Source organism: Carassius carassius, chromosome 29 (assembly GCF_963082965.1).
Source record: "Carassius carassius chromosome 29, fCarCar2.1, whole genome shotgun sequence".
Lineage (NCBI taxonomy): Eukaryota > Metazoa > Chordata > Actinopteri > Cypriniformes > Cyprinidae > Carassius > Carassius carassius.
The window spans coordinates 12,255,199-12,273,559 of NC_081783.1; the positions used below are offsets into that span (position 1 = coordinate 12,255,199).

General features: G+C 38.7%; 1 protein-coding gene and 1 long non-coding RNA gene across 2 annotated transcripts; one reads left to right on the forward strand and one right to left on the reverse strand.

Moving 5' to 3' along the window:
• The first annotated feature begins 2,790 nt into the window (after window positions 1-2,790).
• On the forward strand, window positions 2,791-6,964 carry LOC132110127 (signal-regulatory protein beta-2-like). The gene is made up of 6 exons (XM_059516725.1): window positions 2,791-2,864; window positions 3,339-3,686; window positions 3,923-4,264; window positions 4,581-4,697; window positions 5,487-5,530; window positions 6,352-6,964. The coding sequence occupies exons 1-6, from the start codon at window positions 2,822-2,824 to the stop codon at window positions 6,511-6,513; spliced, it is 1,056 nt and encodes a 351-aa protein (XP_059372708.1). The 5' UTR covers window positions 2,791-2,821; the 3' UTR covers window positions 6,514-6,964.
• Window positions 6,965-16,439: 9,475 nt separating this feature from the next.
• Window positions 16,440-17,116, reverse strand: LOC132110128 (uncharacterized). Its single transcript, XR_009424592.1, has 3 exons — window positions 16,992-17,116; window positions 16,826-16,890; window positions 16,440-16,645 (listed from the first exon to the last, which is right to left on the reverse strand). It is a non-coding gene; the product is annotated as an uncharacterized LOC132110128 (long non-coding RNA).
• Window positions 17,117-18,361: the final 1,245 nt, after the last annotated feature.

An 18,361-nucleotide genomic window follows, 5' to 3' on the forward strand; every position in this document is an offset into this window, starting at 1 on the left:
GGCTGGGCGACCCCTAACACGTTCGCTAGGTTCTATAGCCTTCGTGTAGAGCCAGTATCCTCCTGTGTTCTCACCTCAAATGGGTAGTGGCACTGAGAGGCCCCGGTTAGTGTCGGCTTGCTTCAACCGCTCCAGAGTGTCCGTACTGTAGACCCTGTTGAGATCCTCCATCACCCTAAGCAGCTGGACGCAGCGGAACGTCCGGCGCCAGACCTTCATGATGAATCCGTGAGAACCATGGAAGGGTGGGTTCCATATTGAGACCTAAGCGGTACTCATATGTGTATAGTCCACGGTATAGCCTTAGAGCCAGTGTTTCTCCGGCAGACTTCTGCCTTCCCAAGAGGGTTTTAATCACCTCAAATTTCTCTGTGTACTCCTAAACGGATGCTATATATGTATTTGCCTCCGAGACATCCTTCGGGAAGGATGGGGCTTCCGCAGCGTCCCGGCTCCAAGCGGACCAGGTACGTTTTCCCAGTGTTATCCAATCTCAGCCAGTGAGGTAGTGCTTTGACAACGGTGAGTGGAGCTACTTGTTCTGAGCCCCGGCCTACACCTAATAGGGGCGCAGGCGGCTCGCACAGGGCACTGGAAGGGGCAGCACCCATGGCACTTTGATAGGGATCCCATATTCTTCGGTCACCGACGTTAAAACAAAAGATGTGATCTTCAGAAATGAATAACTGCAGTACTAGGAGCGATGCCGCTTGGGTCCGTTTTTACTCCACAGGCTAGTTTTGGGAAAACAAAACATTAAATTATGTCATTCTGAAAATATAATTATATATATTTTTTTTCTTAAATAACTACCTGCCTACCATACTTATATCACATATAATCTGTGATGTTTTCACCTTAAAACACTTGAAAATTAGATCACTTATACTGTGAAATCCGTTTTCTCTCAGGAATGTCACCAGTGTAAGCTTCACAGTATCATGACAGCTGTTTTCCTTAGGCCATATTCCACCTGAACAATGCAATATGTTTAATCACTGTTCATCTTTAAATAGCACTTTTGTACAGCATGGTATTTTTTCCACTAAATTCTTAATGCCACATAGTTATTATTATTTTAATTTATTGTCTATTCTCTTTATTATTAGTATTATAGGCATATCTATTATATTTAGCCCATGCCAAATTATGTCTGCACTATGTCTGTATACTTTTTCTTTGGACTGAAAGCTCCTGTCACCAAGACAAATTCCTTGTGTGTGAACACACTTGACAATATAGCCCTTTCTGATTCTGATTCTTTTTTGGGGGGAAAAACAGTAGGGGTGTTTTACACCACTGTTTAGAAAGCACATATGTGAATGATTGTATTCCGATTCTTTCCATTTATTTAATATTTCGTATTAACCACAAACAATCACTTGTTCAGCTGTTCATGATATTTGACAATGTTCACAAAATACAGTTAGATGTTCCCCTATAAGATTAAATGTACTATTCAATTTATTGTGTCCCGTTCTGGTCATCATTGTAGGCCTTTCCTCTTTCCTTTGTCGTGCCACGTCTTTTTTTGAATTGCGTAGATGCCTTCCTTTTAATTCTGGTTCCACTTCTTCGTTGTGTGAAAGCGACGGTTTACATAAGATTTCACTAGCTAGGACCACGCCACAAACAAGCTATGATAAGGTTGGCTAAATGGATGAGAAAGGGAAGGAAGGGTGGGTTCGAGAGAACGAGACTAGCAGTATGGTATGAGGTGACCCGATATATATGGAGGTTTCAGGAAGTCAGGTGATTGTTTGGGGCGTGCCCCTGCTCCTGAACATCTGTTAACCAATTAACTCCATGTGTTAGTGCCATATACATTCGGTGTTGGCAGCAGGTTGTTAGCAGCTTTCTCCACACCTTCCTATTATTTGTTCTCCCAGGTTATGAAAACTCAAATAAATGTGAACATTGTTTTCCCTTTGATGGTTTAATAGCGGTTTACTACACATATGCAAGTTTCTGTGGTACTAATTTCCCCACTTTGATGTCTCACCTCTTCCTGTTGTTTTTGTTATTAAGTTTGTTAGTTTGTCTCTATAGGCTCCTTTGGGTTTCCACAACACTTTCTTTTAAATTCAGTTTTTTACCTTGGCTTCAGAGTTTTTTTATTTACTAGCCTATAGCCTTTTATTTACTATCAACTTGCAGGAATTATTTAAGTCCAGGTTGCATTACAACCCAAGCACATGCATAGAGTCCCAAACCTTCAGATAGTGACTATTTAAAGTTTCCACATTATATTTAGTTGTAGCATCAGTGGTGACTCAAGTTGATTTCCATATGGAAGAAAAATCAAGCAGTTAGCTAATCTCATGTAATCAAACAGATGGTGCTGTTAACAGCAATGATTATATTTTGTGGTCAAACTTTATTTATGAACTTATTTATGTATTTAGTAACCTCTGGCCTTGTCTTTACTTAATTTGGTATAATAATTATGTATGCATATTTAATGTAACTGACCACTTTGTAGATTAGTGACTGTTAGAGAAGACTGTTAAACGTTTTAACTACACTGTATACAGTGGAAAGTTTTTTTGATTCTTCACCTTTTCACTGATGCACTTTTTAAATTGAATAAAAGTTTGCATATTTTTGGTAGCTGACATTCACAATGGTTTTTTGCAACATACTGAGATGCTTTTTTGAGATTACAGTATATCCTGACTGTCCTACAAACAGCAGTAATGTTTACAAGAAAAGGTTACAGGAAGTCTGTGATGTCACGAATGGACAGACAATACAGAGGTGTACAGTATAATCTTGCAGTTGTTTATGAAGGCAGGCCAATGATTCACAGACTGCTGAGAGGATGATGGTTTTGTGGATATCTGTCATGCTTCTAAATGAAATGTGTAAGTTTGTAATATGTGTGCTGTATCTAAATGCATTTCTTTAATAATTTTCTTTAATAAACAAAGGTAAGTAACCTCCAGTTTTCTATAATTTCATGTTTTTTTTAACCCCTGTAGAGAACTTTTCTAAATAACTGTTTTGAACATATAATAAATATAATAAATGAGGTCTATATTTTTTTTGTCTAATTCAATAGTTTTATTCAAATAATGTATTACCTTGAACTAAGGATTTATTTCATTGTTTATGAGTATTTATTTGCCTATTGATTTTTTTTTTAACTTCTCATAAATTATGTAAGTCATTATGGGGCATAGATTTTTTTTTACTTATATATATCTACATTTAACTTTAGCATGGTATTCACAATGATAACATTGTTTTCTGAAATAGGAGCTTACTGTACTGTATAACACTGTCGCATAAATTAAATGACATTATTTTCGTATTTTTCTCTTTTTGCCTCCCCACAGACCCAACACATTCTAAGGATTTTTATCAACCAGATCCAGTGATAATGGTCTCTGCTGGGGACGATGTCACTCTGCGCTGTTATTTTCTGATAGATCACACGGATCCAATTACTTGGTACAAGCAAACCTCTGGACACCAACCACAAGCTATTGTGATGGTGCAGAAATTTGCCAAAACTCCTAATTTCTTCAACAACTTTAAATCCTCACATTTTAGCATTGAGACAGACACAGAAAAATGTCATTTAAGTATTTCAAATGTCACTTCATCGGATGAAGCAATGTATTACTGTGGCTGGAGAAAGTATGAAACTCACTTTACTAGAGGCACATACTTGGCTTTGAAAGGTTTGTGTTTTATTCTTGAGGAGTACATTTATTGAAGATTCAGATAATGTAGTCTACTTGTTACTTGTTGTCTCCAGTAAATAATACTAGAAATACTATAATTCTGTAATAGTATTTCTGTACTATAACAATATAATTGTATTTGTTACATATGATTATTTGCATTTAATGTAAATTCTAAAATAAGACCTTTGCTGAAGCGTGATTTTGTATAAAATGTCTCCATGTCTGTTTAGGGTCAAAAAACAACCAATATAAATCCAAGGTGTCTGTTCTTCAGCTTCCCGAATCAGAGCCTGTGCAATCTGGGGACACAGTGACCCTGCAGTGCTCTGTACTGTATGAACACAGCACCACAGATATCAGGATGTTCTGGTTCAGATCCAATTCAGGAAAATCTGTTCCAGAACTCCTCTACACTCATAATCAGTCTAATCATTGTGAGACTGATTCTGCACAGAGCTGCACTTTCAAACTGTTTAAAAACATTAGCAGCCAAATGGACACGGGCACTTATTACTGCGCCGTGGTCACCTGTGGAAAAATTCTCTTTGGGAATGGGATAAAAATAAATATGGGTAAGTGCCAAATTTTTTTCTTCTCAGGCTTTAATTTTTAATTTTTAAATCGTAAATGGTTTTGTTGCTCATTTGAAATATGTCTGTATGCATTCTTTAATGGAGAAAACATCTTTGTTGTATAAAACAGACAAATCACAGCCTCTTAATATGCCAATTGACTAAATATTGGTATTATTACTAATATTTAATTAATTCATCAAGTTGTATTCATTTAATTCTTTTAAATGTTTAATATAAATCATAAATTTAAACCCCTGCAGTTGACACAGCACATTCACATACACACAATATATTTTGTTGTACTGTCTTGCAGTAAATCCAGTGGATCCTCTGGTGATTATTTTGGGTGTGTTATTGGGTGTTTGTATGATTGTGATCACTGCTCAAGCTGTTTTAAGTCATAAAAAGGAAAGATACTACAATAACAAAGGTGAGCATTTTGATCTAATTTGTCTCCTTAAAAAAAAAAAAAAAAAAAAAAAAAAAAAAAAAAAATATATATATATATATATATATATATATATATATATATATATATATATATATATATATATATATATATATATATATATATATACAGTACAGACCAAAAGTTTGCATACACCTTCTCATTCAAAGAGTTTTCTTTATTTTCATGACTATGAAAATTGTAGATTCACACTGAAGGCATGAAAACTATGAATTAACACATGTGGAATTATGCTTAGCACTTGTTGGCCCTTTTGCCTTCAGTCTGCGGTCCAGCTCACCCCTAAACCATCTCGATTGGGTTCAGGTCCGGTGACTGTGGAGGCCAGGTCATCTGGTGCAGCACCCCATCACTCTCCTTCTTGGTCAAATAGCCCTTGATGCCTTCAGTGTGACTCTACAATTTTCATAGTCATGAAAATAAAGAAAACTCTTTGAATGAGAAGGTGTGTCCAAACTTTTGGTCTGTACTGTATATATATATATATATATATATATATATATATATATATATATATATATATATATATAATATAAGCTTACTTTAATGGGCTTAAATAAAGATCACTGTCTTTGTTAGTAATGTAAATGATAGTAAAATGGCCAGCAAAAAAAGTATTAAAAAATGTTCTTCCTGAACTGAGATTTTAAACGCTTTAAGTTATCTGACAAAATTATTATTATTATTTTTTATTTTATCTTTTTTTGCAAAAGCTTCCATTGTAAGTTTTTTTTTTTTTTTTTTTACCAGAAAAAAGTCTACAAGACATTGAAAAAGAACATCCTTCCAGTCAGGTGTGCGTCATAAATCAATTTAAATTCAGTTGTCTATTTTATATATAACACAGCCCTGCATCTTAAAAATAAAAATAAAATACAATATGCTGATCCCCCCACCCCCCAATAATGAATGAAGATTTTTCAAATATCAAACATTCTGGTTCTCATGGCAGTATTAATAAAGAATACTTCAAAAAAGCGTAAAATATTTTTATAATTTAACGCTGCAAAGCAGTGGAAAAGTATGTTCATGTACTCATTCAATGTCAAATAATTTTACATAAATAACATAAAAGTTTATAAATGAGCTTTTCCCCAAAGAAATTCTAATGTAAATTTTCTGTTGCTGCTTCGATGTGGTAAAAACTAAATCATTTATATTGTCTTTTGTCACTGACCATAATTCTTACATTGAAACCTCAAGATATGATCATAAAAATATATCTGCAGAATCATTCATGCATGTAAAAATTGGCTAAGCATTGAGAAAATGTAACCTTGCTCAGAAGAAGATATGAATCATGTCTTTGTCAAAGTTTTTCTGCTGATTAAGGGATTATACAAGACTTTTGTTTCAAGACAAGAATAGTTGCCAAAAACAAAACGCTATGTAATGCATGTATTTATTTTGTGCAAAGTTTAAAATCAGCACCCTCAAAATGTAATTTAGCAAATATGATGCAGGGTGGTGTGATTTGTAATTTCATATTATGTAATGATTTTTTTTTTAATTCAAGTGCACATTTAATATTAAATAAAATATTATTTAAAATTCTTTTCATTTTTTCTTCCATTTTCTTTTAACTGCATCTTTCTTTTAATGTGTTACTTCTTAGGACCATGATGCAATGGAGTTGAGTTATGCTGCTTTGCATTTTAAGGAGAGAAAAAACAGAAGAGTGCAAAGGAAGGGGGAAACGCCTGAAGACAGAGTGTACAGCCTGATCAATAACCCCCATGAGACTGGCTATAGTGTAGCTGGGTACAGAAGTGTATAGAACTAGAGAGCAAATTTATGGTGAATTATTTACTAACTAGCTAGATGTGTGTTTTTGTTATTACATTATTGCATGAATTCTTGTAATAAAATTGTGTACATAAAACATATTTGAATTTACACAGTTGTGATTAAATTTTTTATTAACCACCAACCTCTAGCCCAGACAAAATTAATTTTGCAGTCCCCATTAAATGGAACATAAAAAGTTGCCAATGCTCATTTATTCAAATTGTAAATTCTACTGAAAAAAAAACTATGCTGAATTATCAAATATACAGTACTTACAGTAATTGTACAGTAATTGTTACAAATATGTTATATTAAAGGAATATAGCCAATTTTTCCTCTTTTTGACCAAGATGTTTCAGTCTCAAATGATTCTCATTTTATTGGGCATCATTGTCCCCTCAAGCTTCTTGATCTTGATTGGCATCAAAAACTGGATGCGTGACTCTATAAAAAAAATAATACAAATAAAATAAATGTAAAACTAGAAGAGGTTAGTGCAAACTAAAGGCCACAATCTTAGACTTACATCTGTTAAAATAAAAGCTCTGGTGTGATTTTAATTGATTTTACAGTGATTAGAAATTACATAAATATGTGTAAGCATCAGCGTTTGAATTTTTATGACTGGTTTAGATCACAAGCTCCTCTGAAACTTTTGTTCCTAGAAATCAGAAAACATTGCATTTATAAAACACATTCTGACTTCACAAACAGAAATTTGGAGAATACAAAAAACAAAAAAACAAGTACTTTACCTTTGTGTCCGACATTTCAATATGGACGGGTGTGTTTCCTCTATGACGCTGACTGGAGATGGAATAAACTGGAGATAAAGCTATAAAAAAAAAAAAGATACATTAATTTAGATTAACAGTGACTGAGGATTGCCTTTTTTAACTAATAATAATCAACAGTTATTTTTGAAAGGCCATCACTTGCAAATATAAGGTTTACTGTATGTTGTTAACATAAACAGTGGTTTTATACCTATTCTTATCAAATGACAGTACTCTTTCTACAATGTTATGAGTTTTGTAAATTTGGTCAATTTACAGATACATCATTTGAGGTTTCAGGAGTGCAGAAGAGTATTAAAAATATATACTGTAGATTATGTGATGCATAATATAAAATAAAGGAAAACAGACCCTTTTGTTGTTTAATCCTGATTAACAGACATATGATCCACATGGCAGATATTCCAATAATGTTGCACTAAAAGATAACGACTGATAACGATAATCTCTCTCTGTTGGATTTGAAGCTGCAAAACAAACAGAACAGTTACTATTAATTTTATGACTTAAAATCACTCTTACATGCACACTGCTAAACTTAAATGGTTAGTTCACCCAAATAGCAAAATTATGTCATTAATAATTTACCCTCATGTTGTTCCCAACCCCTGAACGAGTCAATCTTTCGTTCATTATCTGACACGGAAGAAAAGACAATGCTGAATAAAGTCATAGTTTTTGGTATTTTTGGACCAAAATGTATTTTCGATGCTTCAAAAAAATTCTAACTGACCCTCTGATGTCACATGGACTACTTTGATGATGTTTTTATTAACTTTCTGGACATGGACAGTATACCGTACACACAGTTTCAATGGAGGGACTGAGAGCTCTCGGACTAAATCTAAAATATCTTAAACTGTGTTCTGAAGATAAACGGAGGTCTTACGGGTTTGGAGTTATTAATGACATAATTTTGCTATTTGGGTGAACTAACCCTTTAAGAAATGCAAATATATCTGGTTTAGTTTCGATGTTATTAGGTTTTCAGCTCATAAAACAAGAACTCACCTGTAGAGTTAAAAAGATATATTTAACATCACAAATACTCAATTTTCAAACTCAGTATCAAAGAAAATCTCCACTCCACAGTAATAGACCGCCTCATCCCAGTGACTAATGTTAATGACACTAAGAGAAAGTCTTTTCTTTGACCTTATTGACATTGAAGCTAGTGTTCATATATCCTTCATGAAAAATAGGATCAGCAACAGCTCCCGCCTTAACAACAGCAAATGGCTGCTGGCCCTTGATTTGCTTGTACCAAAACATGTCATACATGCTGGAGTTTTCTGCAAAAAAGTACTGCAAAGTCACATTGGCACCGAGGTCAACTGGGATAATAGAGTCAGGCTGATGAAGAACTGTACAGTGAGTAAAATCTGAAATAAAGAAACAAAAGCATTCACACCAAGTTTAAAAAAACAAGCCACTGACTTAAAATGCATAATGGTATTTTTTTAAAAGCCTATACATGGATTTCTCGGCGACGTCATCACTGCTTGCGCACGCAACCAAGAGGCAAAAGACCCGCGCTCTTCGTACCGGAGTAAATGGTTTAGGTGGTGGTGGTTAACTTATATAAAAGCAAATTCGGGCTCTATAGAGGCTTACATTACTAACTTTAGTATAACATGATAATTCATACATGCATCACAGTATGTCCGGATTTTGATTCGTAAACAGTTGGACGTTTTACATAATGTTATATTAATAATATATTAATATGAAACACAAACAAACAGATCCAACTCTGAAATTGCAATTTATTATTGAGTCAACAAGAAATTACAAACAATGCGAAATCTACGTTAATTACAATGTTCTTTTACTGAACTCGGCATAACAGATAGCGGTTTTCTGCCTCCTGGATGTGCGCGCATCCGGTATTGTTTGTATACAAGAAACCCGTGTATTGCTGCTTTCTAAATAAAATATTTTTCAGGTTAAAATGTCACTTACATATATTAAGATAAAGTACCACAAATGTCTGGATAATCTGGACAAACATAATTTGTATAGCACGATAATACATTTGAGACATTTAGTATAACGCGTGCATTTGCTTCGAGCTTCCTGTTCTTCCAGCAACAGAACCTTTAGCACACATTGGTCATTGTTCAAGGTGTGACAAAGGAGTTAAAATACAACCAGAAGTTTCCATTCTATGTTAATCTATGCTCATGTTGCAATTTTTTTTCTGTAAATCTAAATTAAAATATGTTCTTTAAAATCTAAAATGAGAACATTTATCAAAAAAAATGTTTATCTATTATTGTAACTACCAAGATTTCTTTACCATCCAGAATGAGACTGCATATGAATTTAACCTGTTCATTTTAAATTTTAGTAAGCCAAGTTGCCTCACTGAGAAGAATCAAAGGCTAACAAACCAAAAAAAAAAAAAAAGTTATTTGTAAAGTTGCGAAGACTAAAGTCTGAAATCCAAAGAGAGTCAACCACACCCTCCTAAAACGGCTCGTTCTAACACACCCCCACATGTCCACGTCACGATGTGGGAAGATTTGCATAACGCCAGCCTAATGTTCATGCAAAGAAAGAAGGTGTAACTTTTATTCTCACTGTTGCCACCACCGCCATGTCGTGGAGATGCCGTGTGTTTCATTGTGAAAGCAAAACTACTTTGTTTGGCCTTCCAAAAGAGGACATAACTAGAAATCAGTGGTTAAGTTGTATTTACAACACTGTTCCAGAACAATCCAACCCAAATATTCAGATGTGTGCAACACATTTTAAGGAGGATGAGGACTGTTTCATGTGAGAGTAGCCCATCATGCCGGTGTCTGTTTCTATAAAGTGGGGCAAGTCCAACTTTGCAAGGACAGTCTGGTGCTTCTGACTCAGTCTGTATGTACGTTTACATATTCAAAGAATTTGCCACTGATGATTCAAACGCCAGTTTTGAGCAGAGTAGAGTATCGCTTGTTTGTAAGTTCTCCGATCACAAACGCAGACATGGGTTTTATGTTTATGCGGCTCAATATACAATGTGTAAAAAGACAGTATTCATTATAATCAATAATTATGTCCCCTCTGGATGCAACAAATGCCTTCTTTGTAATGGGTTTTATTGGTTTTGTCTCATCGCGCCAGGACACAGAGCATCATAGTATGGTAAGGGGCGTAACATTTCCATCACACTTAAAAAATGTTGCATGTGTTGTAGGTCTTGATAAAAAGCAGAGGTGGAAGGTAACTAATTACAAATACTTTCGTTACAATACTTTTACTTTTTTTTCTACTTTCTTGAGTATAATTAAATTGTGGTACTTTAACTTTTACTCGAGTAGAATACAACTAGAGTATTCAACTAAAAAATTGTCACGTTCGGTGTTACAGATAACACAGGAGAGGGAACCAATTGCAGGTAAGTCCTTTATTTGAAGGGTAATCCAAAGGGGTAAACAGTCCAGGCAGGGTCAAAACCAGAATATCCAAACATAACATAAAACAAACAAGAAGACAAGGCAAGGGCAAGAACTGACGGACATGAATTAACATTCAACAAGGAACATTAAACAAGGACTCCGTAACACAGACTCAGACAGACCGGGTATAAATACACAGAAGGATAATGAGGGAACAGGAGACAGGTGGGGAACAATCAATTACTAAACAGGAGGAAGGTGACCAAATAAGGGAACAGGAAGTGATAAGGAGACAGACACCGTGAGAAAGGAGGACACCTAGTGGAAATCCAGGGAACACAACCCAGACACTGTGACAGGACCCCCCCTCTAAGGAGCGGCTCCCAGACGCTCCACGACAAGACACGACACAGACCAGGAGGGAGGCGGACAGGTGGAGGCTCAGGGGGAGGGACAGAGGGCCAGACTCACTGAGGGGAACAGACAGAAACATAACAGAAACCAAGAAACACAAAACAGAAATCCATAAGGACATCATGTGGCGCCCACCAGGGCGGAACAGAAGACCACCACAACCGTGGGGTCAGGGCACAAGCCCCCCAGGGCGGAGCAGAGGACCACCCCACCCCTGTGGTCAAGGCGGAAACCCTCCAGGGCGTAGCAGAAGACCACCACAACCACGTGGTCAGGACGGAAGCCCCCCAGGGCGGAGCAGAAGACCACCACGTCCTTGTGGACGAAGCCAGAGTACTCCAGGGCGGAGCGGAAGACCCCCACAACCGTGTGGTCAGGGCGGAAGGCCCCCAGGGCGGAGCAGAAGACCACCACAGCCATGTGGTCAGGACCAGAGCCCCCCAAGGAGGAGCAGACCTCCGTGCGGCTGGATCAACGGGACAACGAAACTCTGGTAATCCCCTGGTGTCCTTACTGGACTCCAGAAGATTGGTGCTGGCCTGACACTGCTCATGAAGATCATTGGTGACTTGCCTTTGTTCATGAAGATCAGAGGTGACTTGCCTTTGTTCATGAAGATCACCGGTGACTTGACTCAGTCCTTGAAGATCACCGGTGACTTGACTCAGTCCTTGAAGGTCACCGGTGACTTGACTCAGTCCTTGAAGGTCACCGGTGACTTGACTCAGTCCTTGAAGGTCACCGGTGACTTGACTCAGTCCTTGAAGGTCACCGGTGACTTGACTCAGTCCTTGAAGGTCAACGGTGACTTGACTCAGTCCTTGAAGGTCAACGGTGACTTGACTCAGTCCTTGAAGGTCAACGGTGACTTGACTCAGTCCTTGAAGGTCAACGGTGACTTGACTCAGTCCTTGAAAATCAACGGTGACCAGCCCTGACTCAGGAGGATCAGCGGTGACCAGCCCTGACTCAGGAGGATCAGCGGTGACCAGCCCTGACTCAGGAGGATCAGCGGTGACCAGCCCTGACTCAGGAGGATCAGCGGTGACCAGCCCTGACTCTGGAGGATCAGCGGTGACCAGCCCTGACTCTGGAGGATCAGCGGTGACCAGCCCTGACTCGGGAGAGTTCACTGGCACCTGACTCGACTCGGGAGGGATCACTGGCACCTGACTCGACTCGGGAGGGATCACTGGCACCTGACTCGACTCGGGAGGGTTCACTGGCACCTGACTCGACTCGGGAGGGTTCACTGGCACCTGACTCAACTCGGGAGGGTTCACTGGCACCAGACTCGACTCGGGAGGGTCCACTGGGACCGGACTCGACTCTGGAGGGTCCACTGGGACCGGACTCGACTCTGGAGGGTCCACTGGGACCGGACTCGACTCTGGAGGGTCCACTGGGACCGGACTCGACTCTGGAGGGTCCACTGGGACCGGACTCGACTCTGGAGGGTCCACTGGGACCGGACTCGACTCTGGAGGGTCCACTGGGACCGGACCCGACTCTGGAGGGTCAACTGGGACTGGACTCGACTCCAGAGGGTCAGCTGAGACTCTCATCCTGTGCAGCGGTGCTGGGCAAGCAGCCATCTTGGGCCATGACTCTGGACAGGTGGCCATCTTGTACTGTGGTGCTGGGCTGGCGGCCATCTGGGGTTGTGGCACTGGACTGGCGGCCATCTTGTACTGTGGCGCTGGACCGGTGGCCAATTTGGGCATTGGCGCTGGGTTAGCGGCCATCTTGTGCTGTGGCGCTAGACTGACGGCCATCTTGTGCTGTGGCGCTGGACTGACGGCCATCTGGTGCTGTGGCGCTAGGCTGACGGCCATCTTGTGCTGTGGCGCTGGACTGACGGCCATCTGGTGCTGTGGCGCTAGGCTGACGGCCATCTTGGGTTGTGGAGCTGAACCGGTGGACAATTTGGGCATTGGCGCTGGGCTGGCGGCTATCTTGGGCTGTGGCGCTGGAGCGGTGGCCAATTTGGGCATTGGCGCTGGGTTAGCGGCCATCTTGTGCTGTGGCGCTAGACTGACGGCCATCTTGTGCTGTGGCGCTGGACTGACGGCCATCTGGTGCTGTGGCGCTAGGCTGACGGCCATCTTGGGTTGTGGAGCTGAACCGGTGGACAATTTGGGCATTGGCGCTGGGCTGGCGGCTATCTTGGGCTGTGGCGCTGGAGCGGTGGCCAATTTGGGCATTGGCGCTGGGTTAGCGGCCATCTTGTGCTGTGGCGCTTGGCTGGTAGCCATTCTGGGCAGTGGTGCTGGACTGGCGGCCATCTTGGGTTGTGGCGCTTGGCTGGTTGCCATCCTGGGCAGTGGTGCTGGGCTGACGACCACCCCGCCGGAAGAGACAGAAGCGGCTGGGGCATCCCACCGAAACCGATGCTGCAGGTAGCGCACAAATTCCCAGAATTCGAGTGTCTCTAACTGCGCCATCTCCTCCTGAGACACTGGATCATCCAGCCCGCCATTAAAATAGTCCTTGAGGGCCGCATCGTTGTAGCCCATGCCCTCGGCCAGGGACCAGAACACCTGAGCCAGGGCCCCCACTTCATAGCCCTCTTGGCGGAGGGCGATCAACCGAAGGTACTTGGTTCGCCGCTCCGCCATCTTGGCTGGGGAACGGAAAAACGACATACCGCTGGTTCCCTGTGAGACGGAGTCCTTCTGTCACGTTCGGTGTTAGTCCAGGCAGGGTCAAAACCAGAATATCCAAACATAACATAAAACAAACAAGAAGACAAGGCAAGGGCAAGAACTGACGGACATGAATTAACATTCAACAAGGAACATTAAACAAGGACTCCGTAACACAGACTCAGACAGACCGGGTATAAATACACAGAAGGATAATGAGGGAACAGGAGACAGGTGGGGAACAATCAATTACTAAACAGGAGGAAGGTGACCAAATAAGGGAACAGGAAGTGATAAGGAGACAGACACCGTGAGAAAGGAGGACACCTAGTGGAAACCCAGGGAGCACAACCCAGACACTGTGACAAAAATAGACAAAGAAGGCGCTGATGGATACAGAGCGAACTGGCATTTTTTAACTGGCATTTTTCAAAATCCTAGGGTGGAGCCCTGTGCTTCAGCCAATAACAGACAGGTCTGGTTCGGGTAAAAAAAAACAATCAAAACTTCTAGTTCAGCTGTGGGGGAGGACCGTTCGAACCGCACTTTGTTTGACTGTCAGTCACCGGTGTTGTTGTTTTGAATCAGCATCATAAGCGTTTCAGTATTTTAGTGTATGTAAGCTATGCTCTGATTTTAAATTGTAATTTTGCCAACTCCTAAAATGGGTCTTACCATATTGCATGGATGGAACAAGAACAATGTGTCTAAAATACATGCACATAGTTCAGTTGAATGGTAAAAATCCCTCTTTAACAGTGCAGTTAAATTAAATGTACGAAGCTAAAATAACCTCAACACTAACAACAACTTTGAAATAAGAGCGCATGCATTTTACCTGCATCTGACTGATCAGATGCATTAAATCTCTTTTTTCTGTGTGCATGCTTTGGTTGTGTGAGCACATGGACGAAGAAACAAGATAGGTCTATTATGACCGTATTGTTTATTCATATCCAAAACGAGACATGGACATTACGGAGCACTTAAAGGGTTGAGAACAGTCCATGTTTCATCAGTCAAAGCATATGATATCTGATGCATTTGTCCATGTAAGGGATTTCCTGAGTCTCACTTGTGAAACAGACATTAAAGAACATGAGTGTTAGGGTTAGGGTTAACCCTGCTCCATAATGCTCGCACATATCACAGACTGTGCATAAATGAAAAAGCAGAAATGAAACTGTGAGACTAGGTGGCCTTTTGTCTTTTATTTTGGCTTGTCGGTAATGCATATGCTAACACTGACTGTCACGTCTGGGGCAGCTCTGGGGTCAAGCATATAAATCCTGAGTCATCCAGCAGATTCAAAGAACAAAGTCACGAGAGGAGCCGCCATCTGAGAGCTTCAGGAGGCTGTGATGTTCATCTGATGTGACAGATCTTTCTGTGTTCATGGGCAAAAACTGACAATGCTCAGAAAACTTGATAAAGCACAGAAAGTGTTGAATGCATTTTAGTAGCTATCACCATATCTTTACTACCTTTGTCCATCCAATCTCTAGTGTAATACTTGTAAAAAAATCACAATCATATTGTAAGACTAGCCTACAATTTAGTATAAGAATCAGCTCATTATATTCAAATATAGTCAAATCGTTTTTTCAACCATTTTAAAATGAGTGAGTTCTGCTGCCCTCATAAGGTGAGCTTTGAGATTGCAGGCAACGACAAACCTTGTGCTGTTAACCATTTATTGTCACCAAAATATGAGCATTTCAGTCACAATACATAACATTTCACGTTAAACAAACTTGTTGAATTGTAAATTTACAACATTAGTACATTAATTTCTGCGCTGGCCCGTATGAAATAAAATTTTCAGACATATGATTAAAAAACAAAACAAAATGTACATCACATTAAATCCTACATCACACAAAGGCTAAATCAATAGAAAAATGCATCTGCTATGTTTTGAACTGCTGACAGCAACCGGTTTCTTTCTTTCTTTCTTTTATGATTTATTAATTAAATGCCACAAGAACATGAAATTACATACTCGCGTAATCAAATTAACATTAGCTGCCAGAGAGAAGAAAAAAATAGAGAGGGAGAGAAAAATTAAATTAAAAAATAAATACATTTCAATGATTTCAGAGCATTAGATGTTTTCAGTGCTTTTTTGTTTGTTCCAAGAAATTTACATAATTTAAAGTCATTTATAAAATGTGCAAAATTTGGTTTACATTCGTTTTTTGTATAAAAAAATTACATCAAATATAAATTGTTCTTTTATATTTAAAAGAACATTTGGAGTTTTTCTTACACTCCATTTTTCTGTTAATATAGAATTCCAAATCCTTCCAAAATATTATTTAGTAAATATAATTTACTACATTTTTTTCTTGACCACAAAATTGACAGGTATATGAATTAACTGTCTTACGCAACCAGTTTCTTTAAAGTGCATGCTTCTCATGTAACCACACATATCGCACAGAAATGTGTTAATTGCTCATTTGCATTTAGCCAAAAGATACAGACACCAGCTGATAACCAACAGTGAACTCAGATGCCAAGAGCAAACTACTGCAACTAATTAACAACCAAAAACTACTATCAGTGTCCACTAAAGGTGGTTCTACAATAAACAATCCACTAAACTTCAGCTCTTTGACTCTTGTGCTGGGAAAGTAGTTCACAAGCATCTCTATTTATCTGCTTAAATATAAATGACAGATAGATTGAATGAAAATGAAAACAAAAATGAAAAACAATAACAGAGAGAAAGAGGACATTACGTTTTTGATGAGGTCTAATCTTTTCTAGGTTTTCACAGCAGAGTACACACACTCATTGGGGTTCACTTCTGCTCGTTCCTCACACTCTCTGTCTCTGGAAACACTCAGCGAGTATAATGTGTCGTCTGGAACCTACAAATAAACACAGTATATCTCTCAGTATATCGATTTAATAAATACATTATGCTTGTTCATACTTCATAATTGTTTTATATGAAATACTTCTAAAGGTGAACGATCTAATACTTGCAGGAAAGATCTTTGAAAACAAAAATTGTAAATAATAAAAGCTTGCATGTGCTTAAACTGTACCTGGTCATCTGATTGCTCAGGCTCATTTGCTGTTCCACGACTACACCAGACAGCAATATAATTATCTTAAAAAGAGGCAAAATAGCATATGATAATTATTGTAATTTTTTATTATAATAACTAATGAAGTTTATTTTGTAGGGGTAATAAAATAAAAGATACATACTGTAAAAGTTCTGGCACGAGTCTCTATATCTTGTCATGCAGATAATGTAGACATTTACAGCTAAAGAAAGCAGCAATGCTTCACAGAGAATTACGATGATAGGAATGTAAATGTTTCCATTACAATAATCTGAGATGTAAAAAAATATATATATATATGATTGAAATGATGAAACTAGCTTCATACACACAAAACAATTGTATTACATAGAAAGATGGAAAACTGCTTAAAAAGTCAATCTATCATCTATGGTGCATATTGTCACGGCTTATGCTGCTGGAAGGAACACGGAGCCGAGGGATAAACAAAACAAGGATTTATTAAATAAAACATAAACAAGGTAAGTCGTAAATAACAGGTGGCAAGAGGCAAGTGGCAAGTAACAGGTGACAAGTAGACAAGTTGACATTTAGACGAGTTGACCCGACAAAACAGAACTGAAAGGACAAGGCTTTTATAGAAGGGATAATTGGGGAAACACAGGTGGATGGCATGACTAAATTAACAGGGACATGGAACACATGGGGAAATGACTAGACACACCTGGGAACTAATCAAAACCACACACGGAAGACAGAAACTGGGTCACAGGGGAAAAAACACACAAAATAAGTCCAGGTGTGTGACACATATATATATATATATCACAAATATTGTTTATCTAGAATTAGAGTGAAATTTTTTCTTACCTTTGTTGCTGTCCTCAGAGCCTGAAAAGAAAAAAAATACTGGCTTTATAGGGAAGTGATTTCTCATGCCAAAAAAAGTTTCAGTCAAACCGTTATACCAAACTGTAATATAACCATTATGTTCTAAATGTACTATTTACAACAACTAAATCCCCAGTTTGCTTTCCTTTTGATCTAAAGCATTATAAGATGATACTTACAAACAACGCTCGAAAGCAGAAGTACATAGAAAAGTCTCATATTAAAGATGCGTCGATGTCCAAATCTAAGATAAAACTTGAATCCCTTCCTTATTTCACTCTATTTTGGTTGTAATGTTTCATACATCATGTATGCATCACATGACTATTAGCTGTATCAGAGTCAAATAATAATTTCTACAAATCTAATAATAATAATAATGCATTTTTCTTTTGTATGACATCAATAACTCCAATGTACTAAACATAACCCGAAGGTTCTGTAAATGAAGGCATGATTTTAATGGTTGCTTTGTCAAAGGACAGATCAAAACCACAAAAAGGAGGAGTGTTCTTTATGTCTTAACATGAAGGGTGCTTTATTTTTAGATATTTTTAGATACAAAAGTATGATATGCAAAACCATGTAGCACAGCACAAGAAGACCACAAACACAAAAACACCATATAAATAGAAACTACACTCACTAGCCATGCACTTT

What these genes read in the sequence shown, in the direction of transcription:
- LOC132110127 (XM_059516725.1), top strand. Translation starts at nt 2,822, where the DNA reads ATGATGGTTTTGTGGATATCTGTCATGCTTCTAAATGAAATGT. An exon ending in CATGCTTCTAAATGAAATGT is followed by an intron (nt 2,865 to 3,338) that starts GTAAGTTTGTAA and finishes GCCTCCCCACAG; the next exon opens with ACCCAACACATTCTAAGGAT. An exon ending in CACATACTTGGCTTTGAAAG is followed by an intron (nt 3,687 to 3,922) that starts GTTTGTGTTTTA and finishes ATGTCTGTTTAG; the next exon opens with GGTCAAAAAACAACCAATAT.